The sequence below is a fragment of the Trachemys scripta genome, chromosome 13 (genome assembly GCF_013100865.1).
Source record: "Trachemys scripta elegans isolate TJP31775 chromosome 13, CAS_Tse_1.0, whole genome shotgun sequence".
Taxonomy (NCBI): Eukaryota; Metazoa; Chordata; order Testudines; family Emydidae; genus Trachemys; species Trachemys scripta.
Genome location: NC_048310.1, coordinates 11,958,153 through 11,986,106, shown reverse-complemented (window position 1 = coordinate 11,986,106; position 27,954 = coordinate 11,958,153). Strand labels below are relative to the sequence as shown.

At 38.4% G+C, this 27,954-nt stretch overlaps 1 protein-coding gene across 1 annotated transcript in view; it reads left to right on the top strand.

Annotated features, from left to right (window-relative positions):
* Nucleotides 1-21,172, top strand: part of GAN (gigaxonin) — a 45,524-nt gene extending 24,352 nt beyond the window's left edge. The window contains exons 4-11 of the mRNA XM_034788628.1: nucleotides 157-374; nucleotides 2,267-2,388; nucleotides 2,868-2,980; nucleotides 4,437-4,586; nucleotides 5,706-5,842; nucleotides 6,734-6,862; nucleotides 18,838-18,947; nucleotides 20,832-21,172. Of these exons, the coding sequence (XP_034644519.1) occupies nucleotides 157-374; nucleotides 2,267-2,388; nucleotides 2,868-2,980; nucleotides 4,437-4,586; nucleotides 5,706-5,842; nucleotides 6,734-6,862; nucleotides 18,838-18,947; nucleotides 20,832-21,013 (1,161 nt within the window). The 3' untranslated portion in view covers nucleotides 21,014-21,172. The remainder of the gene's footprint in view (nucleotides 1-156; nucleotides 375-2,266; nucleotides 2,389-2,867; nucleotides 2,981-4,436; nucleotides 4,587-5,705; nucleotides 5,843-6,733; nucleotides 6,863-18,837; nucleotides 18,948-20,831) is intronic.
* The last annotated feature ends 6,782 nt before the right edge of the window (nucleotides 21,173-27,954 follow it).

Below are 27,954 nucleotides of genomic sequence, written 5' to 3'. Positions count from 1 at the left end.
AGTTGTTTTATCCATAAAATATTTTCCAGTATTTTCTGTATATAAAATAAATGCATCACATAAGAATTCTCTTGGAGCTATATTCTAAAGTATGGTGAACACAAAATTCTGTTTTTTAAACTGTTTTGGAAATTTTGAATGTTTCTGGTTCTCTAGGTTCACCTGAAGGATGTCATGTCAGCAGTGTGGGTTTCAGGATTAGATTCAACTTATTTGCGTGAGCAAATGATGAGCGAACCACTGGTACGGGAGATTGTCAAAGAATGTAGCAACATTCCACTCACTCCACCACAGCAGGGGGAGGCAATGTTAGCTTCTTTCAAACCCAGAGGTTATTCCGAGTGTATAGTGACTGTTGGTGGTGAAGAAAGAGTGTAAGTATTCAGTATGTTACCCACAGAAATGACTTGTACTATTTAAGCAATTAGTGAGCAGATGGTAACTTTCATAAAAATTATATCATATTGCCTCTATATAAATCCATGGTACATGCAGATCTTGAATACTGCATGCAGATGTGGTCGTCACATCTCAAAAAAGATATATTGGAATTGGAAAAGGTTCAGAAAAGGGCAACAAAAATGATTAGGGGTATGGAACGGCTTCCATATGAGGAGAGATTAATAAGACTGGGATTTTTCAGGTTGGAAAAGAGATGACTAAGGGGGGATATGACAGAGGTCTATAAAATCATGACTGGTGTGGAGAAAGTAAATAAGGAAGTGTTATTTACTCCTTTTCATAACTCACGAACTAGGGGTCACCAAAATGAAATTAATAGGCAGCAGATTTAAAACAAAAGGAAGTATTATTCACACAAAATACACAGTCGGTGGAACTCCTTGCCAGAGGATGTTATGAAGGCCAAGACTATTATCTAGTTCTTTTTTGAACCCTGTTAAGTTCATGGAGGATAGGTCCATCAATGGCTATTAGCCAGAATGGGCAGGGATGGTGTCCCTAGCTTCTGTTTGCCAGAAGCTGGGAATGAGCGACAGGGGATGGATCACTTGATGATTACCTGTTCTGTTCATTCCCTCTGGGGCACCTGGCATTGGCCACTGTCGGAAGACAGGATACTGGGTTAGATGGACCTTTGCTGTGACCCAGTGTGGCCAGTCTTATTATTGATAAAGAAGTGCAGTTAATATTAACCCATTTAGTGTTGAATTAATTGGGCACATTTACAAAACTTGTTTTTAGCATGGTTAGATGTGCCTAGAACACCTTATGTTTGATCCATTTTAGAATGTCCGATATCTTCAGTGAACGAGTTACTTAAACTTCTGAAAATCCATCTTTAACAAGTATTAAAATACAAATAAATATGTAACATTATCATAGCGCTTTACATGTTCGAGACACCATCCAAACGAAAACTACTCTAATCACATTTAATCATACATCCATTGATTGGCTGAGTGAGGTTTGTGAAAGTCCTTACAATAGCAGTGTAGTTCCATAGCAAACTTATGATTAAAACATCCTTAGTGTTGATAGTGAGGTAGAAAGCCGAAGACACAACTTTTGTGGTACCATAGGCTGGTGCCAGAAAAATTTTGTTCAGACTTGTAAACTGAGCAGGTTTGATGTGAAAGTCCTGATTAAGAATAAATATGGAACACCAAAAGCAACACTTATTTTACAGGGTTTTTTTTCAGATCAATGTTACATTTTAATAAAATATCAAATTTCTGCTTTAGCATCAGGACCTACCGGCAGTGCCAAAGTAGATTCTCTGTTTGTTACATTGAGATTTAAGGTGACCGTGCCCATTCTCCTTTCCTTTTTCAAGTACTTTGTGGGGTTGGGAGGAGGGAATTGTTCTTTGCTGACCCAGCTCAAACTTTTGCTCACTATTGATAAAACTCAGTAGCACATCCTGTTCCGTTACATTTAAAACTCATTCTACAGGGAGAAGAAATACTAATGTTCTATGATAGTATAATCTGCTTTTTATATAAAATTCCTCACTAGCTAGGGCCATAGCCAATTTCCTTGCATCACATATTCTCTCCACCTCCCTCCCTCTTGCCTGTACATTTACAAACTTGTAAGCTCTTTTGTTCTGGGACCGTGTCTTTGTGGCATTTTCCAGATGCACATATTTATGAATCTATACTTAAAATACTTGATTAATCAAGCAATTTTAGTGACCCTGTGTTGTAAGTATTCATATATATAGAGAGAGAGAGAGACAGACACACAGACAGACACACAGACACAGATGTTATTTCATATATATACATATTTCCTCCTTTTTCAGGTCACGGAAGCCAACAGCTGTGATGCGATGCATGTGCCCTCTTTATGATCCTAATAGGCAACTCTGGATTGAACTTGCCCCTATGAGCATTCCAAGAATCAACCATGGGGTACTCTCAGCAGGTAAATGACAGCATGTTACTTTACACTCCATTGGCTTTTTGTTAAACTCACCAGGTTGTCAAAATGGGGTATAGTTTGTAATGTCATTTGCCTTCTTAGAGCAAGCTACACTAGAGCCTGTTCGTTTTCACCCCACACGCCTTCCCCCAGTATGCTGCTTTGTCTTATGAAGATCTTGGAATCATACTTTGATATTTTGTTGGAATCTGCTGAAACTGTCGCTATGGGAATGTTTTACTCAAGTAACCACACTATGACTTCCGTAGTGTTGCACTGGGTACACCAGTGCTGAATTTGGCCTGTAGAGTCTGCACTGATGGGTTAAACCACAGGGGAAAGTACATTCTTTACCCTTGCCAGTCTGGAGTCCAATATGGCATTTTTATGAACCTGTGATTTCCAAGATGTAGCTCAATGCCCTGTGACGAGTATTGGTGTGACTTCCATTTTAAAATCTTCACATGCACTTTGTTTTACAGAAGGATTTTTGTTTGTACTTGGAGGTCAAGATGAAAATAAGGAAACTCTGAGCTCTGGAGAAAAATATGATCCTGATACCAATTCATGGAGTTCCTTGCCACCAATGAATGAGGCAAGATCACTACCCAACTGTATGGGGGTTTATTTTTCCTTTGAAAAATAGAGGATGGATGATGTAGTAGTTAGAGCACTAGCTTAGGACTTGGGAGATTTCTGCTCTGCCAGAAACTTCCTTTTGACCTTGGGCAAGTCTCTTGGCCTCTCTGTACCTCCGTTCCCTGTCTGTAAAATGATGTAATAGTAATCCCCTACCTAACAGGAATGTTATGAGGATAAATACATTAAAAGATTTGGAGGCACTCAGATGCTATGTTTATGGGGGTGAGGGGGGGTCATATAAGTTACAGTATCATGGACAGATGGTACTTATAGAATGCAGTATAGGTCAGACCAATTGATTATTTCCAGCTGCTTGCACTTGATCCAACTATAAAGCCATGGTGCAGATTTTTTTTTTCTTATATATTTCCTAAATGCCAAGTTTGGATTAGTAATAACTGCAGCCGCTGGAAAATGTTGTTTGTTACTGAAGAACTAGCTATGGAGCTGAGCTGCAGAATTCCTTATGAACTCTGATGTTTGGTTCTGTTCATAAAATAACCCATTAAGTGATTATATAAAAATAGTATTGAGAATCTAACATGATGAGAGGATTGGACCATGCAGAAGGATGCACATGAAATGGGCAGGGTGGAGCAACGCATGGAAAGTAACTTGAATCTTAACTTAAACTTGCCAGTTTGGTTTGGGGGTCGGGTTTCTTTTTTCATGTTTTAGCTGCCATCAAAAAGTGACTATTCCACTATATATAAATTTAAGTCCGGAAAGTCACCTTTTTGGGGTGTTGATTTTTTAAGCAGGTATAGGATTTTTTTATTTAAGAAGTTGTTGATTGTGCTCCAGAATTTTCTTCACCAAAGGCCTCCTATTAAATAACTCATCCTTGCACCTGAGGAGATTTCAGCATAGCTCTTTTGGTGATGACTGTGGAGCCTGTAGCAGTGGTTTTTACAGCCTACTGTGAATAAGGTTAGAGAAAACATGTTTAAAAACACTTGCACTCGGACTAAACTACAGGTTCCACCACTGCTACCATCAGGAGAGCTGGACCAATGGGGAATTATGGGTCCAGATTGTTTATTTGCAGCATTGATTGGCCAGACCTGGTCACTGTAAGGGGAAATTCTTGCTTCCATATTAGTTGAAGAATGGAGCATGGTCCATAGTTCAGATCCTTGAATACTAAAGAAACATGCTACTATTCAGTTGCTGAACCTCTGTTTTAACTTTAATGCTCTTATTTGTGCTAGATTATGTTCTTATATTCTTTTATTAAATTAGAGAATAAAAACTTGCTTCAGAGATTGATATTTTGCATTATAACTTTTTTTTTTAAACAGAGGTGATCTGAGTTACAAACTTCTGCAGTTTGAGCAAGTGTTAAAAATGATTACACAGCCATTACTGTTGTAACATGCTCCTACAATGTTTATTGGTGTCTCCTATAGGCACGGCATAATTTTGGTTTGGTAGAGATTGATGGAATTCTGTATATTCTGGGAGGTGAGGATAGAGAAAGGGAGCTACGCTCTATGGAGTGCTATGACATTTATAACAAGACCTGGACCAAGCAGCCAGATCTGACCATGGTTAGAAAGGTAAGAACTACATCATAATTTAGAAAAGTATTATTGTTAAACTCTTTTTAAAGTCCCTATTCAAATATTTGCACTGTTTATATTACAGCTTTTACTTGACGTGAATATTTCTCAATGAAAGTAACATGGGGGGGGGGAGAGGAATCTCTCTCTTCTTTCAATTTATATATCAAAGCAAAATGTTGTTCTAGATCAAATTTTTATAGACTGTGCTGGTTGAGATGCAGTTTGGGTAAACCAAATGTCCTTTTCTTTGTATAGCTTTCATCTTTCCATTAGATGCAAAATTCATCAATGGTGATTAATTTTAAAATGAAAGAGGAACTTGTGCTGGTCTTTTTTATGCATGTTGTTTACTTGTTTAATGATACTGTCCTTTCAAAATAATGTAAAATCTTATTTCATTTGGTCTGATCTCTTTTATGTTATTACTAAAAATGAATAAACTTGAAGGAAAAACTAATGCAACTACATCAGTCTGACTAATGAACATTTAAAAGCTAATATATCCTACAGCTAATTCATCAGCTTTATTTTCTAAGCAAAGTGTTCGTAATGCATTTTTGTACAGTCAATACATTTTGTTGAAGAGAACCTTAGGAATCACTGTGGAAGGTATAATACATGGGAATAAATGAGTTTAAAATGTAGGAGTCACTGTACAAACTGAACTGTGTCCCAATGTGAAAACTGGTTTACCTTCACTCTTGCTGTACTTTTTCCCTTTAGACAGAGGTTAATAAGCTAGTGGACTGTTATTTATGGTGGTGGCCACAATCCAGTATAAGTCCTATATTTTTTAGCTAATTATAAGGAGCAGTTTTAGGGGATACTTGTTCTACTGTTTCTACGGAGTAATTCTAAATGAAAATGGGGTGGGTAACTCAATGTGAACTTGTTTTCTTTTCTTTTCCTAGCAAACACAAATGTTTTTCTTTTGCTGAAAACTAGAAATTCAGTATTATTTATTTATTGTTAGAAATTGCTTCCTTACTGCTCAGATTGTGTTGTATTGAGACTGGCTGACTACTGAACTATGACTTTGCCACATCTAGAACACTGAACATAGTCTGTTTAAAGTACTATAGATTTCAACTTCTGATTTTTCTTTTTTTAAAGATTGGCTGCTATGCAGCTATGAAGAAGAAAATCTATGCCATGGGCGGAGGCTCCTATGGAAAACTGTTTGAATCTGTTGAGTGTTACGACCCTAGGACTCAGCAATGGACAGCCATCTGTCCACTAAAAGAGAGAAGGTGAATAAAATGCACATGCACATCCGGGTTACAAGGACACTTGCTTATCCTTTAAAACCAAAAATAATATGGATTTAAAAACATGATCCAAACCCACCTATTTTAAAAGAAACTAATAGACTGTTAATATTAATTACAGTGTGGCTGTGTGCGTGTCTGACATTAGTGTATGTTTACTAGTCAACAGCTTGTGCAGCTGTTTTAACACTAAGGCCCGGGTCATTTGGTATGATGAGACTGTTTTGTGCCACCCTGGTAATGCAAAGCAGTCCTAAAGTTGGCAAAAGAGGTCTCAAGGTGGATTCCCTGTGTCTCACTTAATTGTTGGGTGGTGTGAAGCTGTCATGGTACCTACTACCCCAGCAGTAGTGCTGGAGAGGTGGGATGGGAAAGAGGATAGCCAGGGCACCATGGTGTAGGCCCCAGTGATTTCTGGCTGCTGACACAATCCTTTGGTGCTCCTATTGCTACTGCAATTTAGAGCAGTATTTTCAGACAACTCCATGGTCAAAGCCACCTTTGACCCCTTTGCTCCTAGGAGCACTGGATACTTCTCATTTGCAGCTGAAGATCTGTGGCCAAAGATGATTGTTTCATGTAGACTCCCGATGTTGCAAGAATTGCTGCTATTCTACAGGATGGGGAGGAGGGGGAAATGGTATTGTCAGTATTCGAATTCATACTGAATTTGAACTTAGATCTTTGTTTCCAAAGAGATACTCTGTTGCTCTATTATTTTGTACAATGACTTATGAGCGGTTTTAAATATTACTTCATACTTGTTCTAATTCTGCTGAATATGGAAGAGGAAGAGAATTATGGTAGGGCATGTACAGGATTATGGGTATACGGATTAAATATTATTTGTTTCCTTCTCCTTTTGGCCCTCAGATTTGGGGCAGTGGCATGTGGAGTTGCCTCAGAGCTTTACGTGTTTGGTGGAGTCAGAAGTCGTGATGATAATCAGGCCAGTGAGATGGTGACATGCAAATCTGAATTCTATCATGATGAGTTTAAAAGGTAAGTAGTTCTGGCTGTAGACCTAGAAAATCTCTAACGCCTCTCTTCCCCCCTTTTTCCTCCTTGTGGTGTAATACAGCATTGCAGTTCACATAATTTTTCAACAAATGTCAATTATTCTTGTCCCTCTTACCTCAAAGAAACTGACCTAGATATTTCTACCTGTGGTATCAGTTTTACCAAAGGAAGTGGCTGATAGCAAGCTGATGGCTATGCATAATTCCTGGTTGTTCTTAACTTACAAGGTCTAATATCTGCTGTGTTTCTTTTTCTCCTTATTTCACTATAAATCAGGAATGTGCTATCGTTTTTATAATCTGAAACAAGATTTGCCATTGTCAGAAATTCTAAGAGTTTCAAGGAGTGAGCTGGTGGGGATAGAGGGGATAAAAATGTTCATGTCTCAAGACCTTATCTTTATATATAAAGACTTGTGGGCTTTCCGTAGCACAAAAATAAAATAGTGGGATCTAGGTTGATTTTTATCTCGGAAGATGTAGATTTAAAGTGACGTCCTCAACTTTGGTATGAAAGAACCTAAAGGAAAAATAACTTTTTCTCTATTTTTTCCAGTTTGTTTACTTTGTGTATAGTCCAACTATAATTGGTTTCTCCTGTTGCTTCCATGGTCCCTTTATATAGCAATAGTGGGGGAGAGAGGCTTTGGGAAAACCGTGATTATAAACCAACAAAAATGGCAAGGGGGTTGGGGACTCAGAAAAGAAAGATCTAGCTTCTGAAATTGTGTTAAACACCCACCCTCACTGACTGCCATTCTTTTGTACTGAAATGCTTCCAGATTGCATCTGTTTTTCAAAAGTTGTAGGACTCCAAATCCCATGTTAACATGATAATTTTAAAGCTTCCAGCACTGTTGATTGATTCATGTTAAAGTTTCTAAAAAGTTTGGAAAACCCTGACCTATTCAAATTTTGGACATGGATGGGATGACAGGTAGGTTGTTGTCACTGCTTCTTAGTGAGTTTAGTACAAATGTTGATAACTGGCAATGGTTTAAAAATTATTCCAAGGATGCCACTTTTAAGCAGACATGTTAGATGAGGGAACCATAGTAGATTCTATTCAACTGAGTAAAGCTCTAACTATTCAGCAGATAGAATGAGGGGGTTCTTACAGTAAGATTTGGTATTGATTCTTGTAAAGCTAGTAAAGGAAAAGGCGAATTAGTAATACTTTAACTGTCAATGTTCACTACACTTGCCAAATTTTTAAAGAATATCTCTCAAGACTATAAGGTCTCTTTCCCTCCCCCCCAGAAAAAAATAAACTTCACTTTCATTTTAGTCATCATCTGGGCCAGGATTTCAGACAATAGCCTCCATGGCTTGCAGATGCCAATAACTGAGAGTGCATTTAGGGACCTGGACTTCTAAGTGTCCTGAAGCACAAGTGTAAAATTATGCCTAGGTTTATTGGTGCCTGCAAAAATGGAGAAATGATGAAGACCAAGATAAAAATTTGGCCCATAGTCCAGAAGTAAATGATGGTATTATTCCAGCTTTGTAACTTATGCTTCCTGTCTTGGACGGTATGGTAGCTTCAGTAACCAGAGCAAGAATGGATAGTATTTTTTTTTATAATGCTGTTTACCAGAAGAGGGTGCTATATTACCATGTGATATTTTGGTTGTATAAATCTTGGTAATGAAGATAAGCCGTCATTGATATTTCAAATACATTCAGAATGCTGCATAACTTGAATATAGTTCATCTTAGTCATTAAAAGCATTTTAGAGCCCAGTGAAGTTGTAACTATTGCAGTTGCATCTATTTCAAAAAGACTGTATACAAAGAGGCTGCATTTTACAAAACAAAACACTTTTTATAGTGCTCGTATTCTTTGAAGAAAGATTGCTGGTATAATGAAATGATCATGTTTCTGATCTAATACAGTGTGTGTTAAGTTTCAAAATGAGGGTAAGTTGGCTGCCCTTGGAAAAACATGTAAAGCGGTCATTTTTCTCATCTAATTCAGCCTTGTCAGTTCCTACTTTTCATTACCTGAATTTGAGTGGAAAGCTGAAATTTAAATAATTGTTCAAATCCGTGAATAATATATTCTAATAATAATAAAAAAATCTGTACTGCTTTGCTTGGAGTACAGGATCTTCCACTTGTGTCATATAAAATATATGCTTTGTTATATACATCATTATAACTTCACTAACGCTCTGCTGAGCATGAGTTTTGAATTAATTGGGTAACATTTGCTCCTCATGTTACACACTGATTCAGCAGTATGTCATTACTATGATATACACAAAAATTATATCTTTACCTGTTTTCCTCTAATTAATCCATCTTCTCTTAACTGCATAATATTAGTTTGTCATTGGACAATTTACTTGTTCCCACAGCAAGGGTATTGTGAAGGAAATTGCATACTTTGAAGATGCCTCTACAAAAAGGCTTTTCTTATATAAAGGAAAAGAAAACATCTCAGATCCCAATACCATTAGAAAGACAAAGAGTCCTGTGGCACCTTATAGACTAACAAATGTATTGGAGCATAAGCTTTCGTGGGTGAATACCCACTTCGTCAGACCCACAAAAGCTTTTGCTCCAATGCATTTGTTAGTCTATAAGGTGCCACAGGACTCTTAGTCTGGATCTGTAAAAAGCAACTAACACGGCTACCCCTCCGATATTAGAAAGACTGTGCACTTAAAAATTTTTTGTCTAGTTAAAATGCATGGATGATATTGGAACCACTTATTTTCTTACTGAAGCTGCAGTAGTGTTGGTGTGTATGCATATTACTCACAGCTATCCAGAGTATTAGGTTTAAGGAAATATAATTGGGATTTCGCCTCTGTGTTAAATGGAGCAGCAGCAATGAGATTAGTGCAGGGGTCGGCAACGTTTGGCACGCGGCTCGCCAAGGTAAGCACTCTGGCGGGCCGGGCCAGTTTATTTACCTGCTGACGTGGCAGGTTTGGCCGATCGCGGCCCCCAATGGCCGCGGTTCGCCGTCCCAAGCCAATGGGGGTGGCAGGAAGCCGTGGCCAGCACATACCTCACCTGCACCGCTTCCCACCACCCCCATTGGCCCGGGACAGTGAACCACGGCAAGTGGGGGCCGCAATCGGCCGAACCTGCTGCGTCAGCAGGTAAATAAACTGGCCTGCCCGCTAGGGTGCTTATCCTGGCGAGCCGCTTGCCGAACGTTGCCGACCCCTGGATTAGTGCATAATATGCATACTTTGGCAAGATACTTACAAAAAACCTTTTGGACTTTTCCTTTATCTGTTGATTTTTGTGTACTGTACCACAGCAAGCCAATTACTGTTGTGTAGACAGAAACTAAATGTTTTCTGTTCTCTGGCACTTGTGATGATAGCAGCATCCCCTTGTACAATTTGCTGCATGAATAAACATCTTTAGACTATTGACTGGAAGATTCTGACATTCTCATTGCTATGTTCATAGCAGAAAATCAAATTGTAAGTGGGCCCCAACAATGAATTAAAAAAACAACAACAAAAACTTTGCCTGTTTTGGCCCAACAGCTCTGAGAGAAGCAGAAAAATAGCAGCTGCAGCATACTTGCAGATCATGGCGATTTGAGGTTCGTTACAGGTAGCAGATTCTGGAATAGTCTGTACATTGTCATGAAGTACACCGTCTTTTGAATGGAAACAAATTTTTCTCAATAAATCCCCAGCTGTCAACTTAGCCATTTGATATTAATAATATTTATTACTTATATAGCAACATATACGTGCAGGATGTTCCAATCCCCTTCCTACAGCCCTCATCCCTTCATTCTAACTCCTGGATCTTGTTACTTAAGAATTTGGGCCTCATTTTTGTTATCTGATCTGCACAGTCAGACCTTTACCCCCACAAGAAGCCCCATTGAAATAAAAGGGCTCTGCACAGGCTCAAGGGTGCATTGGTATGGAAGCAGCAAGTATGAACTGAATTGCAGGAGCGAGGCCTTAATTTGTTAATGCCTTTACCTCACTCTGCCAATAGGCTGCCACATATAGTTTTAGTGTTCATAGTTCTCCTCTGCCCCCACCCAAATTAATATCTTTTTCTGTTGTCAGAACTTTTATAATGCTTAGCAGTTTGCCTACATCTCTTCATACCAGATGAGGCATTTTAGAAACAAACGTCTAAATGTTGGGATCTGTACAAAACTTAATTATAAAGACAACTAATAAAATAGCTTTCAGAGCTTTTAAAGGGAAGCAAGGTGGAGTGTCAGCATATATTGTAATATGATGTGGACAAGGTTAAATAGTTTTAGTAGTCCTCATGACATCTTAAGTGTTGCTATATCTGAAAATCTCACTTTTTAAAATTCTAAATCAATTTGGTTTTGGAATGATCTTGCATCTAGGTGTATGAATTTGACTGATGATATGTAGGTAATGTATTTTGCACTCCAGGTCTCTTGGGATTGTTCTATAATCGACATTGTTTGAGTTTGTTTTAACTAGGACATATTGTTCACAACCAATGTGGATATATTTAGATAGCTTTAAAGGCAGTTTTGAAAAGATGGGGTGGGGGTGGCTTTATGTCTGAACTCTCAAGACCACAGATCAAGGCAACTCAGTCTTTCATCCCTCCAAAGTTTTATCTGTTGAGTAACATCCAGCTCACTTGGGTGTATCAGGTGTGGGGATGGGAGAATTTGGATGATAACTTTAAGCAAGATTTTGGCCCTAAATCTTGCTTAAGAATTCTTCATTCCTCCAACATACTGTGCCACATTCTATGAGAAAGCTGGCTTCTGCCCGGCTCTACCCGATAAACTGCTGCATTGCACTGGTGCTCTGTGCACTGGATTTAAGCTGCTTTGATGGTGTCTGGGTTGAAAGGCACTATTAAAATTTGTATGAATTTTTTGGTGGTTTTTTTTTTCTGTTTTAGAAGTGATGCCTTGTTAAACTGCATTTTTAAAAATGACTAATTTCTAGAATATTTCAGTATTTGATAGAGAGAAGCCTTTAAATAGGATGTGCACAGATTTTTTTTTTTTTTAATTTGCAACAAAATATTTATAACAGAAGCAGAAAAATGCTCCCATGAAATCTACAAGGATTTCTTCAGTATCCACTCTGGAGATACTGGAGATAAAGGAGATACTGACTATGCATAAAGTGCTGTCAAATGTATAAAGTAAAATTGAAAATAGATACTTTTATTTATAAGGATTGTGTTCACAGTAGGTACACACTTTAGACAGTGTATTTTTAATGTAAACTGCTGTATTCTGTCTCTGTACTTCACTTTTAATTCAGCATTAGAACCCATACCAATTCTTATGAATTACAGCTGTTTGGGCCATGTTGTCTTTGTATTCACGTATTGCTTTAAAAAAATGAGAAGCTCCCTCTCCCTCCCCCGTCATCTTCAATGGAGACATACAAACATATGTTGTTAGTCTTACATGCCTTATCTATCAGCTCTGTCTACAGTTACAAAGGAAGCTGTCACCTCCTCTTCCTTCAGTTTGATTTCAGCAGAACCATTTGCAGAAAATAAGTGCACAAAAGAGTAGCCTTACAAAAGCGCACTTTGTAGCTCTTGAACATTGTGACCTTCTCAGTACAGTATATTTGCATACTGTGCAAATAACAGCAGGCAAATAAGCAACCTACAGTAAGTTGGAATCTAATCAAACTCTGATGAAAAATGACCTCTTGCCCTTCCTGTTTTTGTTGCTTCCTTGCTTAACTGTTACAACTGCTAGAATCATTCCTGAAAAGTGTGGTTATTTTTTAAATATGTAATTTTCAAGAGCAATTACAGCTTCTATTATTTCTATTTTTGGTTCCGAGCCACAGTAGAAAAGCTGTTGGGCTCTTAGCTACTTTTGGGGTCACAGGCTCATAATCCTTAAATTTCTGGTGTAAATGAACCCAAAAGCTTAATTGATTCACGTGATTTCCCAGCACAAACTGACATCAGGTCCATTAAGAAAGAACATGTTTTCAGTGGAGTTGTGAAAAGTTCTCACACTTCTGCATATTCAGCATACCTTTCTGTATTGGTGTACTTCCTAGGGTTGCCAACTTTGATTGGAAGAATTCCTGGAGATTTCATCACAACATAATCTTTAATTCCCGGCCAATCCTGGAGGGTTGACAACCCTAGTACTTCCTCCTACTCAAAGTAGTCTTATTTTTTATTGTAAATCAAATTAAATCCCCCCCCCTTATTTGCCTTTTATTCAAATTCAGTTTTTTTGTCAGTTTATCTATATCTAATCTAGAAGTAGATTCTCGGATGTAGTGAAAATATTGGTATGTCCGTTCCTTGCAATAGGTGGAAGCAAAAATGAAATCTTAGAATCTCTGCTTCCCTGACTGTCCTTTAGTGAGGGAGGTGGAAGAGAACCAATGAAGCTGCCCTCCTAAAGGTTCTGCTCTGTAGGGGGGTCGTTGATGGTAGAAGGTTGCTCTCCTGCCCCATATCTCTTCAGCTGCAGCTACAAAAAGATCTGGTGCTTTCTGCAGAATCCCCTTCATTCATGTAAAACAGTGGTTCCCAAACTGGGGTTCGCAGAACGTTACAGGGGGTTCGCCAGAAAAATTTCACTATTGGCGGACAGAGGACCCTGGGCATTGGAGACAGCAGGTGGGACCCGGTTGCAGGGCAGACACCCCGAGCCACAGGGAGAGTGGAGCCGGGCAGTTGGGGCTGGCAGCCTGAGCCTTGCCCCTGTCAGCGGGGGCCGGCAGCCCGAGCCACAGGGAGAGTGGGGCCGTGCAGTTGGGGCTGGCAGCCCGAGCCCTGCCACCGTGAGCAGGGGAGCCAGCAGCCTGAACCCCAGCCCGAGCCCCAGGGAGAGCGGGCCCGGGCAGTTGGGGCTGGCAGCCCGAACCCCAGTGCTCCGTGCGAGGCTGGCAGCCCGAGCCCCAGGGAGAGCGGCTAGGCAATAGGGGCTGGCAGCCTGAGCCCCGCCCCTATCAGAGGGGGAGCCGGCAGCCCGAACCCCAGCCCGAGCCCCAGGAATTTGCCAAATCTCATCTAAAGCCAGAACCACAGCCCTCCTTGTTACCACCAGCCACAACCTCACCCGAAACTAGAGGTGAGTGAAAAATACCAAACATTTTTCACAGAAAGTTTTGAATTTTTTTCACATTTTTCAAAATTCCCCAAGAAAAATTTACAAAAATCTGAAACGGAAAAATGGTCCATTTTCAAAAACTGTTTTCATGAAACGTTTTCTGATTTTTGAAAACCAAAAATGAATTTATTTTTATTAGAAACCATTTTTTTAAAAACAAAAGCCAAAAAAACCATTTTACAAAAACATCTTTGGTTTCTGGTTTTTCTATGTTCGTTAAAAAAAGTTTCAATTAAAAATATTTTTCAGAGGTTCATAAATTCCGGGGCCCGGCAGGTGCGGCATCCATCACACTGAGGAAATTTAAACTTAAATCCCTGAAAATATTCATTTTTAGGAGGGGGTTCACAAGATTTCACAATTTAGTGAAAGGGGTTCGCGGGCTGTTAAAGTTTGGGAACCACTGATGTAAAGAGCTGTAAAACTGCCAAAAACACTAGGGGGTTGTTTCCATACAGCTCCCACAGGGGTACAGAAGGGAAGCAGTGTGTTTGCAGCAGAGGGTGTTTGTCTGTAAAAACTCTCTCTTCATCTGATTCACAAGTTTGTAGCCCGCAGGGCTTGTGAACACAACTATTCTGGTAGGCTTAACAGTTGAACTTTTCTAGAGTGCTGTGATAGGAGCAGTTGTTTCATGTTGCCTTTCATTGTGAATGTTGTCCTTGGGCTCCTGAAGAACTGGCTGTGGTTTTCTCCCTACACACAAAATACCTTGTGTATGTGGTTTGTTTTTGTTAAATAATGCGAGATGCCCAGATGTTGTACCAGTTGGTGCTATATAAATGAATAAAACCCCACCATTTTAAAGTAACCCTGCAGTGGTGAATTAGACCTAAAAGTCCTTTCTCCAGGTTATAGCGATTCACTGTGAGTTTCCATGGGAACTAGAGTGAGTAGCCACAAGCAGAGTAATTGGAGCTTTTGTAAACTTCAGCTGATCTTGAAACCTATACTTGTAGATCAGGGGTCGGCAACGTTTGGCACGCGGCTCGCCAGGGAAAGCACCCTGGCAGGTCGGGCCAGTTTATTTACCTGCTGACGCGGCAGATTCAGCCGATCGCGGCCCCCGCTCGCCGCGGTTCGCCGTCCTGGGCCAATGGGGGCGGCGAGAAGCGGCGCAGGCGAGGGATGTGCTGGCCGCAGCTTCCCACCGCCCCCATTGGCCCGGGACTGCGAACCGCGGCGAGTGGGGGCCGTGATCGGCCGAACCTGCCACGTCAGCAGGTAAATAAACTGGCCCAGCCCGCCNCTCCCTCCTCTTCCAGCCAGGCTGCAGAAGGATGCTAGGCTCAGCGTCTCACTTCTCCCTCGCATTCAGCAGCGGCCACAGCACCTCTCCAGCTTGCTGCAGAGAGGAGGGGATTGGCTGATGGTGAAGCCCAGGGTTCCTGTATAACACCTTAAACTTACCTTCAGCCACGGGTCAACAGGCAGGATTAGGGGCCATTTCTGGCAACATTGTTTATTTCACAGTTGTTGGTGAGATCAAGGGGCAGTTTTTTTCTGCCCTGGAACCAATACACAGATACAATGGGAATCGGCAACCATTCCCAAATTCAAGTCTATCCTTCTCCATCAGAGGATAGATGTGATGGCCATTGAAATGTTACTTTAAAAAAAAAATTGAGAACGTGGTGGGAAGATGTGTCATGATGATCGGGGATTATTTTTGTCAAAGGAATTTTGCAAAAGCAATGAGAGAATCACAAGAAAAGCAATTAGCCTGATAGACAAAACCACAGAGATCGGAGGTAAAAATCTGGCTATTTATTGGAAATTATTGTGCTGCCTTTGAAAGAAAAAATAGTTTCCATTCCATCCTATTAAATTGAATTACACACCTGAAATGTCATTAGGACATATGGGCACAATCTCAGATCTCTTTCTGTTTTGTTTCAGGGCAGGTCCACACTACCCGCCCGATTCGGCAGATAGAGATCGATCTTCTGGAATTGATTCATCGCGTCTCATCTGGACGCGATAAATCGATCCCAGAAGCGCTCCCCCGTCAACTGCAGAACTCCTGCTCGCCGAGAGGAGGAAGCGCTGTCGACGGGGGAGCTTGCCTGCGCTGCGTGTACCCGCAGTAAGTAAACTGAGTTCGATTTAGGAAACGTCGATTTAGTTGCGTTTCCTAGATCGATCCCCCGCCCCAGTGTGGACCAGCCCTTTGAGACCCAATAGGCTGGTAAAGTCTGGGTCAAGTTAACTTGGGGGATGGAGAGAATCAGGCAGAGCAGATATTTGTATCCACCTTTCATAAAAGTTGTGTGAGGGTGGGTAGGGAGTGGGAACAAACTAAAAAACCCTGCCTCTCTCTATACCATACTACCACAGCTGAGATCAGTGGAAGTACTGAAGCTGGAGCTTCCCTTGGTCCATAGGAGAGAGCTGTTGGGAGGCTGTTCTCTGTAAGGGCGGGCCCGATGACTTTAGAATTTACTTATCCATCCATGTTAACTTTCAAGGCATGATCGAAAGCTCATCATCTTAAGACAACACTTGAGGAAGGCTGATGTGGCGGGGAGTGTGAATGCAAGCTGGAGGAAAGAAGAAGTCCTATCACTGAAATTAGTGTCAACTGTAGTTGGACATGCCGGTGGGGGTTTTTTATGCACTTTAACACCACCACCTCCCAGATCCCTGGAAAAGGTAGCAGTTACAAGGTGTATTACATATGTTGCCTGTAAACAGTGGGGAAAAGAACTACCATCCATCCTATAATAATTCAAATGTTTCAAATCAACTGGAGAAACAATGATCGCTTCTTGGCTCTCCATGAGCTGAGGGGTGAAAACATTATTACTCAATCAATGAACCTTCTATAGACAAACCTCAGTATTGCATGACTGTGTTGCTGATGAAATCAATGCAATATATACATGACAGTTTAGAACTAAAATTATGAGTTTAAAAGGGTGTATTATTCAAGGTGAAATGATGCAACAGCTGTTGATGGTAAATTATGAAGTCTCCCGATTGTGCTGCTACACAGCTCTTAAGTTTGAACAGCTGTTTCCATTACAAGCACATCTTTTTCAGGGATTTATAACTGTGCTATAAAAATTTACTCTGGATGAAACTTGGAATGCAGCGCAGCGGCCCAGAAGCACTTTTCTAAAGATATTTCCAAAGTAGTTTGAGCCCATTAAACAGTTTCAACACAGAGGAAGATACTACAATTTTTTAGCGGACTAACTTGTGTGCTTCCCCCCCCCCCTAGGTTTGAAGGTTGGGCTTCTATAAAGGGATGGGTTTTAAAACAAATTATTTACAGCAGTAGCACTGACCCTGGTAATGCACTGGTGTGTTTACCAGTGTGTTCCAGACCAGTGGTGATTAGAAAGGATATTTTGGAGAGATTAAGTGACTTACCCAAAAGAAGCCAGGAATACAGCCCAAGTCTCCTGACTCTTAGCCCTGTACCTGAGCACAAGACTGTCCTTTCTCCTTGTTGTAAACAAAGTATGATGCTATTTGCTTATTTTAAAGATATAAATCTGAATGTACTGAATCGTAAGACTGGAGTGAGCTTCTGTCATATATGATACAGAAAGCTCAGAGCAAAGTAGACATGTAGTCATCTAATTCTTAGTTTTAATCAGCCCTTACAAATAGTTCTGTTTCTTTTTAAAATAACTTATTTGTATATCGACCTCCCCTCAAATTAACTGAGTTGAATCAAGAAAGAATTACTTTTGAGTAATGAATGGGGATGGTACAGGAATACAAAAGTGTCGGCAACATCTGTAGGGATATTTTTCCTTAACTCTCCAGGTATTTTATCCAAAATCTTCAGGACTCCTTTAGATTTTTTTTTTTCTCAAATGTTCTTGTCCTTACCCATATTGTTTTTTATGGCCCATGTAAGGTTACTTTTAAGTAGTCTTGATTATGCTGCTCTGAACTGTAAATAAAAGTACATCAGCATCTGTAGAAATGTGACAGGAATCTGTAGAGGTTTGCTTCAAAACCATGGAAGAGACAATTAAATTGGCAGCTCTGTACTTCAGTTATTTACAAGCAGACAACGGTATAAACCAGTCTTGTCAGCATATTTGTGATGAATACACGTTAGTTTTCTGGCTTGCAAGGGTATTTGTAGGAACAATTGGTCTTCAGTCAGTAGGAAAGTCAGACTGACATAGTGTTGAAGATGGGGGATCTCTTTAATGAGAAAACAGCTGTGATTCCTAGTATTTCAACGGGGGTGGAAACCAAATAGAGCATAATATAAAATTGGAAAACCTGTCTTCCTGTCCGAAAAGGCTAGACATTTCATTCACTTACCAAAAATCCTCGCAATCTCAGAGTATCTACTGTCCTGTTCCTGGTTTAAAAATAAAACTCATCAACTGCTGCACACTTCTTAAGTAGTAATTTACTTCTGACGATGACTGAGTAGGTCTACGTGGTTGGCATGAGAATTTTAGGGGGGAGATACGGGGAGTGTCTGGTAAGAAAAACATTGTATAAGAGCTTGCTATTTCCTGTACTGTGTCCTAAAATCAGCACAAATGTAAAAGCAACTATTAGACCGAGACTTTTCAAAGCTTGCTAAAGTCTTGCCTACCCAAGGAAATTGACCAGCATAGCTGTTGTGGAATAAGCTATTTCAGAATAGCTCCCCATGTGGAATTCTGGAATAACGTCCACACAGGGAGCTATTGTGGAATAATTGAATAGCTTATTGCACAATATCTTTGCTGATAGACAAGGACTAAGTGGGAGCCTCTTTCTAAAATGTCAGTTTGCATGATTTTGCTTACGTTTATAATTGGTAAAACTGTTTGTTGAAAAGGTTCTGAGTTTTTAGCTCACAGATCTTGTCAATAATTCATATACAAAACTTTTGCCTTTTCTTACAGGTGGATTTATCTAAATGATCAGAACTTATGCATCCCAGCCAGTTCTTCCTTTGTGTATGGAGCTGTACCTATTGGAGCCAGTATTTATGTCATTGGAGATCTTGATACAGGTTAGAATCAGAACTAGTAACTTCAGGTTGCTTGTTTTCTTCTAATTTTCTTAAGTTTTAAAATTATTTAAATTGACTTCTTAGAATAAAAGAGTAAGATTTCATATTTTGGTACAGGTTTCAAGATTTTGAGTCACATTGTGCTCTCAGTTGCCATTGGCCTAGGAGGTGGGGGTGGTGTTATATTAAATTGGCAGATAACTAACAGCAGAATTTAGCCTTTTGACTGGAAATCCTACTTTTGTATTTCTGAGCACCAACACGATCTAAAATGCCACAGAAGTTTTAAGAATTCTTTTAGGATATTTTGGTTGATTACTGCTGCTAAGGTTAGAAAAATAGACCAAGGCTAATAGCAAGTTCTTGGATTTGTGTGTGTACAGTATAGAAGCAACCTCAACTGTTCCTCAAAATCATTGTCATTGGTATGTCAGCAACTTTGTGCATCTGACTAGCCTACAAATTGAGTAACAATAACAACTCGTAGTAGGATTATGCTGTAGAGATTTCTGCAACGATGTCATTGCTTCTTTGCACTAGTAAATGTTGCTAAGAGAATATATACCAAGGATAATCACCACACATTTGAAAGAAAGGGGAATAATGAAGTTATGTAGGAAACTTTTTAGAAACTAGTGTTACAAGTTTAACTAAGCACTAGTTTATCTCTTCAAGATGTAATATTTTACTGTTTGAAGGAAAAAATCCTGACTCTCGATATGTAACTGAGTAGATTATAGCTTTAAAGCAAAATGGCAATCCTAAAGAAGAAGAAGAATGAGGAAAAAGCAGAGAACCATGTTCTAAAAGTAATTTTTCTAAAAATTCTAAACATTTATAAAAGTAACTTTTTATTTCTCAATGAATTTTTAAGAGACAGGTGAATACACTGCATATAATAAAAATCTGGGAGTTAATAGTTTGTAAACATGGCAGTGAGTGTTTGTACTTTCTTAGTACTGTTATAAAACTGTGTGCATAACTGATCAAAAGCTTAGTTTTTCACATAGGGCTCTTTTTTCCTAAGTATTTTATAAATGTGCAGTTTACATCTGCCGCACGGAGCTGGCATAGTTGCCAAGTAAATACTAAGAAATCTCTATAGTAGTTTAAAGGAAGAAGAGCAGATACCCATGGCACTTCCAGTAATGATTAGAGTGGGATACTGGTCTCTGAAACATTAGAGAATTAATTCAATACATCCTGTATAGGATATTGATTTGTACATCCACAGAACTTCTCTTTAGCTTCTGAAGTATATGGACCTATTCCTTACTTGTGGTGAATGTCTGACTTTGTTTTCCACGTTTTTTTTCAAAGGCCTGTATTATAATTCTTTGCTTTGGAACTTGCCCAAAATGACAACAGAAACTAGGCCATATGAAACACAACATATATATTTTAATCATAATTGCTAAACCTCTTTTTCCTGGATGTTCTCTTTCACATGGAATGCTCCATCTTCCATCAAAGAACCCATTCCACTGGTGTTTTGAAATCCTCAAACATTGTAGCTTCTAAAGTTGGTATTGCCTGTACCAAATGTTTGAAACTAATTACTCTTGATGTCATCTACCTCTCTACTGGCTCTTGAAAGATTTTTAGCTTACTTTCATGGCTACCTATGTGTAACTGAACTTTCAAAAAATAAGGTAAAATGGGTCCCAAATTTGTTGCTGCTCTTTCCTTAGTTTTGTTCTTTTAAATACAGGTTTTTCTCAGCTTTACTTTCTTTTGAAGACTGTTCCGCCAGCGTATTCAGAAATTGATCAGAACAGTTTTTGTTTTGCATTTGGTCTGGAAATATATTGGCATCATTAGACTTAAATTGCTTGATACTGTGTAACTGAGTGTGCAATGAATGTTTTTTTTATTTAACTTTAGGTACCAATTATGACTACGTTAGAGAGTTTAAAAGGAGCACAGGAACTTGGCACCATACTAAACCATTATTTCCATCAGACCTTCGCCGCACTGGCTGCGCAGCCTTGCGGATTGCAAACTGCAAGCTTTTCCGACTGCAGCTTCAGCAAGGATTGTTCCGTATTCGTGTTCCTTCTCCATGATTAGTCCTCTAAAAATGGAAGAGATGGGAAGAACCTGACACAGTCCACCATAACATAGCTTTATATAAGGAAAAACAAAGCTATTGCAACTGAAACTTACATTATATGCTGTGCTTTGGTATGGTATCTGTTTTTGTTTGTTTTAAAATGCTTAAAAACTTGAGTCTCAGCTCTTGTTTGGGGGATAAATAGCTGTATATTAAACAAAAAAATACCATGACAAAGAGAACACCTTCAGTCCTAACTATCTAAACAATTAAACTACACTAATGAAGGAGTTCCTTGTGTCTGAAGCAGGAAGGAATGGGTAATATAACAAATTGTATTGAAACGTAAAAAAAAATTAAGGTGCATTTCTCCTGAGGGGAATTGATAAGAGTTAGCATGCTATCTTCAACTGGATAGCTTTAATACATAGATATGCTGTATGAAAACCAACCTCTCTGGTATACTGCAAGACTGTTCTTCATCTGAGTCGGCTGGAAGGAGATGTTGGTTATTGCACCTTTATTTCTGGCCCTTCCTCACTAGTCAAGGTCTGTGCCTACAAGGGTGGAGGTGTACATATGTTTTTCGTTCATTTCCGATGTTTTCATTCCTAAGGATCTTTTAAATATATTTAAAATTGAACTAAGAATTACAATATATTATAGATGTGTAAACCGTTTTTCTACACTGTGTCATTCAAATGGTCTGAAGATTCCGTGTATTGGTGGGCCAGCATGCATTCTTTGTGTGGATTTTGGAAGCTGCAATTACTGAAATAAAGGGAAGGACTGAGGCGTGGAATATGTCACACTTTTACTGTGGCTGGTAAAGGAATGCAGCACGAGTTGCTTTTCAGAGAGAAATAGCTGAAGGGAAAAGGAGTCCTAACTTAAAAATCACTGCAAGTTTGCAGTGTTGAGGACGTGTATTTGTGCAAAAGGGGAGAAGGAAAGGTGGGGCATTAAAAAGGATATATATGTATTGTGAAAACTTGATTTCAGGTTCCTGTTTTAAAGGAAATTATACAGGCAACTTATATTGGGATCAGAAGCTGGTTTACTAATGACCTCTGTGCTAAGGTACAGAGTCTTGATTACTGCTGTTTGGCTTTGAAAGCTTGTTTTAGAATGCAGTTGTAGTGAAGAATTTATTGTCTTATGTTTTTTTCCTTTTAAGTCTTGTTAACACTGCAAGTAATATTTAATGGAGTTATGTTAATAGGAAAGATCTGCTGGTAGAACACACTTTACCTCATTACTTAATTTCATTTTTGTTACTTGTAATGGGTGACATACAGCACTAGAAAAGAAAAAAAGAAAGGAAAAGAAAAAAAAAAGGAGCTGGAAATGCAGTTGAAACTTATCCTTATCTCCACCCTAAAAAGACTCTTAATACTCTGTAGTGTTGCTGGTACTGTTACAAGACACTATTCTTTCCACTCTGAAACTTTGAAGGACCTCCTCAACCAAAAATCAGTGGGCCAGGTTTTGCCCTCCGTTATACACGTATAAATCCAGATTAACTCCTTTGATCCATCCTAAATAATCTTCTCAAATACAGACCACAACTAGAACAAAATAGCTAGGGTTCACCTATCTAAAATTTCCTTAATCAAACATTCCAAGACTTACTAATTTTCATCATCATTCTGTAATGGTAACAGAACAATCCAGTTAAATTCTACCTGCAGTTATTGATTTAGTCCCTTGATTTTTGTAATGCTGAAGTGCTGCAGAATCTGAAGTGTATACAATAACCTATTTTTAATCAGTATATTTTTAATCGTTTTTTACACATTGTAGTAGAAATTTACTTGACTTAGTATTTGTCTTTAGATTTGTTATATTATGCTTTATTACAAAAATGTAAACTGCTGTTTCCATCTTTAGATTTCGTGTTGAAAAAGTTTGTAAAGATTCCCACTTTTTATAAATTAAAGGCTTAAGGTAAAATGTTCAAAATCACATAAGTTCTGTTTTCAAAAGTGATTTAGTCATTTAGGAGCCGAAGGCCTGGTCTACATGTAAAATTAGATCAACCCAGCTACATTGCATAGTGGTGCTGTGAAAAATTGTGTGCACAGTACAACATAGTTAGGTTGGCCTAACCCAGGTGTAGATGCAGCTAGGTCAACAGAAGAGCTTTCTGGTTTCCTATTTCTCCCTAGTGCCTCTCAAAGAGGTAGATTAACTACATTCACTGAAAAACCCCTTCTGTTGATATGGGAAGCATCCACACTACAGCCAGAGCTATACCACTATAGCGCTGTGTGTAGACATGCCCTAAGTCTAAAGAGCCTAAGTACCCAAGTCACTTTGAAAATGAATTTTGGCTCCTAAGTAATTTAGATGCTTTTGAAAACTTTACCTAATATCTTGCAAGAAGTACCTCCTGAGAACTGAAATTAATGAGAGCTAATGGCATTCATCGCCCAGCAAGACTGGGTAGTAAATGCACAAAATAAATTTAAATAAATCCCAAATTCTGTGTGCTCTGGCCATGTTTTATGGCAAAAGTTAATAAGTAAAATGTTAGTTTACATTTAACAAGGTAAAGTAGGATGAACATTAGGGTTATTTTTGCATTTTCTGAAAAAGGAAAATAAAATAGTCTTGTGTAGCTAAAATACTCTGTTGGATTTGACAGAGTCTAAGCCACTTATTCTGAAACACCTACACACGTTTAACTTTAAGCATGTGAATAGTTCTATAAGCTACTGCAGGATTGGGGCCTAAATTCTTTGAACCAATGATTGTACATTTAAGTGTACAGTTAACTTCCTGTGTACACAGTGCATGCGTTAAGGAGAACCTCTATCATGCATGCTTAGTATGCAGTTTTTAAATGGTCGTGTCTTGAATCAAAAGTATTTTTTGTAAAATCAAAGGCCTCAGTGAGAATTGTTTGGGTCAAGTTTCAAACTTCAGCCATTTTTGTTTTAGCCCAATCTTTAAAAAAAAAAAAAAAAATGGAAAATGGGAATAGTGGTGGTTTGTGTTTCTTTCCCTTAGGTTGAACTTTACAATAAATAAATAAAAAGAGGATTTTGTTCACTTTACCAAAAAAAAAAAATTTTGCCTTAAGGTGGAGCCCTAGAATTGAGAACTTCAGAATAAAATCTGAATGTTTTGGCAAGTAATTAAAATTAATAAATAAAATAAAAAGGGGTTAATGGTTCTGCCACCGTAACAACTTAACGCTGTCATATTCCTGTTTTAAGAGTGTAAGCCTGTGGCTTCTTTGCTAGAAGGATAGAGGGCAAGTTCAAAAACAGAAATAATTAGTATAGTGCATGGTTTCTGATAAAGTTTTTTGCTTTGAGGACTCTGGCAAAGGCTAAAGAAAGATCCACCTGGCACCTTTTCCTCCCCAGCCAACCAGCGTGGCATCCGTGTAGTAACCAGTCTCTGGTCTTTGAAGCCTGGGAATCCAAGTCTGTTTCTACGCATTGTATAATCACATGGGAAATTTGTGCTGCTGAACATCCAATGCTAGATTGGATTTCAAATTCACAACCTCTTGGCTTGTTTACCCTTTATACAGCTCTAGTTAAGAGTCCTCTGCTTAACTATAGCAAAACAGGTCATTTCTCCTTTTAATATTTGACCAGCAACAGCACATGATTTATCCTGACAATGCCATGTCAACTTTGCTGTCCTCAATCAAGAGACTTGCAGTAGCCCTGAAGCTCTCTTTAAAACTAACAAGAAACGAAGATGAATCTGGAAATTAATCCCAATTTTTAAAAGCTGCAGACAAACTTGGGTCTGTGGGCCTGTGGAATCATAATAACTCAAAAGCATGTTCAAACATTGTCTTACGAGTCGGAGTTATCGCTGAAAATAGAAAAGGTGAATATTCATCAAAGCTACTGCAGCCCTTGACTTTACCTTTATACATTGGGTTCCCCTTCCAAAAAATCCCTGGCAGTTTAGTCATTTTTTCAAAGGAGTTTAGTAGTAGTACTTTGTAATTTTTATTTTATTATTTTTTTGTAGTATTTCTTGTGCTTGCATGTCTTGGTAATTGCACAATGGTACAAAAGTGAATGTTTATGTTTTAAGTGCAGTTTCTCTATTCAGTAATTCCATAAATATACAGTCTATACAGAATGATTGTTTTTGGTGTTATGTATTTGCCATACACGGTGTAATATGCAATAACAAAAGGAAAGCTGTTATAAGTGCCAAACTTTTGGTTTTCTCTGTATGTACAGATAATACACTATTCTTCTGTTCCAGGGATGTTTAAAATTCACTGTGTTTTAAAAAAGTGATTTTTTTTTTTTTTTTTTTTGGTAAATTAATGCTACTTTTAAACACTGTAAATCTCTTTATTATTTTTAATACTGTTCTGCGGGTTTGTGTTACTCTACATTGCTGCCTTGAAACATCACTCCATGTGATGCATATGGTCACTCTGCTCTTTATTAGGGCACTAGTTACATGCATGTAAATAAAAAATGGCAGCTGACAATAATAATATTTGGATAAAGTGCAATTCATTTTAACTAATCTTGCCTGCAGAAGGAAGGTTGTGTCTCAGGTTACGTCACAGCAAATGTGAGTATTAACAGGGACACAGAAGTACTCATAGGCTATAGTTCCTTATATTGTAAGCAGTGTGTATTTTTGTGTCACTCTCAATGACACTTTTCAAGGAGTTTTGTGTTGTTGCATTTAATTGAGGATAAAGATATTTTCTGTTCTTGACATATTAAGCATTCTGTCTGGCTTTCTCTTAACTTTATTTTGTTCCTGAGCTGCGTGTATAAATTCTGTCTCTAGGGTTCATTAGATATTTTATTTTCAATTAGAATGTACTGATTCTCAGTTAATTTGCAGGATTTTGGTGCTGTTGATGTTATGGTGATGTTGAACTGGTGGAAAGTGTTCAGCTTAGATAGACATTAGTACTGTAACTTTTTTAATGTTTGCAATCCTCTTGCTTATTAGTGTGATTTAAAAGCTTTCTTTACCAGGTAGGGTCCATGTTTTAGTAGCATGCGACCGTACATCATAAAGGAAAATATACATATATTTTGAGGCACAGCGTTTACTTTCGTAAGCCTTACATCTGGGGTTGCCAATTTTGGTAGGACATATTCCTGGAGGTTTCATCACATGACATAATCTTGAATTCAAGATTAATCTTTAATACCTGGAGACTCCCGGACAATCCTGGAGGGTTGGCAACTGTACTAATATTACTCATCTAATAAGATTTAGGGCCTGATTTTATGAAGTGCTGATTGCATTCCGTGTCCATTGACTTGAAAATAGCACTTGGCTCCCTGTAGGATTTAGTTTAGAGGGAATAAATAAATAAATAGGCTTTACTTCAGAATGCACAAGCAGGTGTTCTAAGGTCTGTTGGTAGGTTGGGCCTTTTGAATACACAACCTACCTCCAAACCCTCAATAGGGTGCAATGTTAAATGTAATCACTCTAGCAAGAACCACTTGTTTATTGACAGTACTTACTAAATGCTGTAATAATATGGCAGCCCTACTGAGTTTGGCAAAATGGCAGATGACATTTCTGTAACTTCATAGTTGGACTAGTTACCAGTTTTTAAATAAAATGTAGATTAATATATGCTTTAAGACTAGTGAACACCTTTCCAAGTGCCTAATTAAACAGACACAAAGCTTTCTCTGTTATGTGAAATAGGGACTATGGTAATAAATGCATTAAATCATAAGGCATTACCAACAGGTGAGGTACTTTACATTTATTTCAGAGATTTGAATCCCTGAAATTTTCTTAGCAACCCTAAAATAGGTAGCTTGCATGCTACTTATAAAAATTTAATTACCAAACTAAGGGGAAAATTTACCTAATAATAGTTGGAGGTCACCTGAAATACCATGTTGTAATGCCTTAAAACTAAACTGGAAGGCTGGAACTTTTCAACATAATAGCTTATATCTTGTTGCATGGTGTCTTTTTTTATTCAATTCCAAGCAGGATGAGCATGTGAATACCATATACATCTGTCACAGAGTTGCTCAGATTGTAAATGAATTATGCCATCAACTAGATATGGCCTTCTCATTTAATAATGAAATGAGACCGTATTGAGACCTTTTTGGGAAAGGGAAGCTTTCTTGTTACTATCTCTAGAAGAAACTCTTACTTAAAGTGTTACTTCAGTGATCAGTTATGAAAATGTAAATATGTTTTTTTTAAATTATACATAGTAAGTACTTCTAAATCTGATTTCCCTTCCCTCTCCATATCAATACTAATGTTAATGTATTTTTTAAAGCTGTATTTAATTTAAATCCAGTTTGGGGGCCTGATTTTTCAACCAGGTCCCAGCTCTGTCTCTGTTTTTATTGATGTAATCTTGTGCGTGCACATGAACACCTGCATTTAATTAATGGCAGGCTAAAAACAATTTTTTTGCACAAAATTGCACCTTTAAAATCAAAGACCATTGCTGAAAATCTGGGTCTTAATGTGCAATAGGTAGTAGGCTACAACATATTTATCACTGGCTGTTCCTGAGTTTCTCTCTCTTTAGTGAATTCATGTGTTTGAGAGCTCCAGCTAGGCAGCATCTGTTTGTTTGATTAATTTATTCATGGAGCACAATAGGAAAACATAGATTCTAGCTTAAAGGTAAGAAGTAAGCGATGTCACTTATTGCTTGTATTAATTGTTTGAGTTCAAAAAATGTAGCACTACAGCTGAAAAATTAATTTCAGCCTTTCGTTGTTAGAATAAGAGCTGGTAAACTGTAGATGCTTTGCAGACAAATAAGACTTTGTTCCCCAAAACTTGGAACAAGAAATTTACTAGCTTCCCTGAAGGTTGTATATTGACTAAGAGCCAGCAGGGGCACAAAGAAGGATGTCTGGTACAGTAATCAAGTTGTACTAAGGTAGCATTCATTAAAGCACTTGTTAAGGCTTCAGATAATTTTCAATAGAAATCAAGAGATGCAGT